Below are 2,472 nucleotides of genomic sequence, written 5' to 3'. Positions count from 1 at the left end.
CCTATAGCAAAAGGTGCTATTGACCCCTGGAAGTTTTAATGGTATAATGAATAGTGAATTTCCCATATTCCGATTCTATAGGGTACGCGTACTTGATTAGTAGGTACATAATTATTGATACTATTTCCTCACAGTTAAGACAAATTAATGAATCCTCTATCTGAACCGCGTGAGCTATTCTCAGCCCTGGATGAGGAGCTAAACAATAAGTTCTCTCGATATAATCATATAAATGGTAATTATCTACATATGTTGTATAAGATGTTTTCCCTCAAATCTTAGATCTTGTCGTTGTTTTACATAAAAATACTTTCATAGGTGTATACAATAAGTATGGATGTAATCTTTCCATTTACCTAATTGTTTCTTGAACCTTTCTAATCTAATAAAATAGCCTGAATCCTCGCAATCCCTTATACATTTATCTTTGTCTCTATAATCTAAGTATCGTATAGATTGAATATAACTATAGTAAGAGTCTACGAGAACTTGTAACCTACTATCCCAAAATTTTCTCCTTTTTTTGTATAATTCCGGCAGATCAATCTCTCCTAGTAGTATGTACATCTCATCAACATGAATTAATTCCCATTTGCATAACTCTACTCGCGCATGGTCATAATATTTATCCCCAGCGAGATTCTGCATAATAAATGTGTTAATAAACTCCATTGGATGGGGTCCTTTTTCGAGTACATCTATGTAAAATCCACCCATAAGTGGAGCGAAATCTGGAGTTGTTATGAAATTATCGTGTACAGTATATATTGGTATACCCCTTAATTTAGCATTTCTGATCATATAAAAAGCTATATTAGCATCCTTCTGATGGATGAAGTTCGCAAAAATGGCGGAAGTAGTCTTTTTTAGATCACGAAGGTTAGTGGGAATTCTAAGTGTTACCTGCCGTCTTTTCTTGCTGGGACGATCATATATCCATATTTTGATAGCTTCCGATTTCATATAGTCCTGAACTGTAGTAAAAACTGGTGTTGAATAGTAGACCGGTCTACCCATAGCTGATGCTAACCATCCTACAGAGCGGATTAAAGTCATTAGGTTTACAATATGAGGAAACCTCGACTTAAAGAACTTCTCGATATGACTAGAAAGCTTCAAGCATTCTGTTTTCTTTAAGTAAATGGAGGAGTAATGTTGATAGAGATCGTCCGCCATGGAGTATGCTGTCTTTCCATAGATCAACGACATTAGGAGAGATTTAACAATTTTTCTATCAAGCTCCTCACATACGTGAGTCCTAATCAGGCGAGGATCCTCGAAAGTTTTACATTCCTCAATCAAGGACTTTTTAATCTCCGATACAAAGAAGTCGTAAACGTCATTAATACCTATTTTCTTTTGAGGCGGCTCCTTATCACCTTTAGTTGGAATAAGATTCGTACAATTAGCTATTTCAAAATCTAACAAAAAGTAACTAATTATCTGATAAGCGCTTGCAGATGCGTCTTGTGTGATATGAAGTTGCCACTCTGATACCCTACTATCCAACCTTTGGATAATTAGAGCCTTGCTTAGGAACTGAAAGGGATCTCTAGCGGTAGGTGCATACTCAATGATTCTACCAATTGACTCAAACCTCTGCTCATGATACCATCTCTCTGCCGCGGAGTAAGTATCAAACTTTTGATAATGAAATGAGGCTGACGCATATAACATTGTCTTAACCTTCTCATCGTATTCTGTACTATGAGAAGGATTTGCCATCTTAGCATCATAAACTATACGCTTAGAGAACACTATCAAAGACCTTGCTAAATCTCGCTCGTGGAAATGTAATGCCCCCGCGCGATAAATCCTACCGCGGAAGTTGACGAATGCTGGCAGATAAAATTCATACCCCTCGTAAGTTGACGCTATATCGAGTATAAACCTTTCATAACAGGCTCGCTGGATATCACTCAAGAACTCTTTTAGAAGTGCAGGATAGAGGTTAGGTTTGAGCTTACCAAGCCCCTTTGCTGCATCTAGATAACACTCTCTCAATAGCTTGCATCCCTCGGCTACATTTAAGTTGGCTAGAAACTTCGACATCAGTAGATCTATATCCACTAATATATCATATTTGTTCTAATGAAATCTAACACACCTACATTTATCTCAAAAGCCTCTTTCTGTAAGGTATTCATGGTGTCACACATTTCCTGGTAGTTTTCACCCAATAAAATATTAAAGTTATTCTTATCACGGGATGTTAATAGATTATACCGATTATATAAATATAAATCCCCGTTAGGTTCGCTTAAATAACCCTCAGTAATATCAGATAGTGATTTAGACGCCTCCCCCCTCACTTTAAGTCGTTCTACAACACCCCACTCCTTAGGAGGGTATACCATAGGTAGACTTAACTGGGTCGGGAGAATGCTTAAATCAAAATTGCAAATTACATATATTGGTTTTTGTTTGTAATACTTACGCTTAGCACCCTTCTCTGTTTTACCACCCTCCTCT

General features: G+C 37.1%; 1 protein-coding gene across 1 annotated transcript; it reads right to left on the bottom strand.

Moving 5' to 3' along the window:
- Positions 313 to 2,052, bottom strand: LOC109230376 (probable DNA-directed RNA polymerase). The gene has a single exon (XM_019395882.1). It carries the CDS (start codon positions 2,050 to 2,052, stop codon positions 313 to 315), a length of 1,740 nt encoding a protein of 579 aa, XP_019251427.1.

The sequence above is a fragment of the Nicotiana attenuata genome, chromosome 7 (genome assembly GCF_001879085.1).
Source record: "Nicotiana attenuata strain UT chromosome 7, NIATTr2, whole genome shotgun sequence".
NCBI lineage: Eukaryota > Viridiplantae > Streptophyta > Magnoliopsida > Solanales > Solanaceae > Nicotiana > Nicotiana attenuata.
Note: the sequence above shows the minus strand (reverse complement) of the source record. Positions and strands in the feature narration are given on the sequence as shown.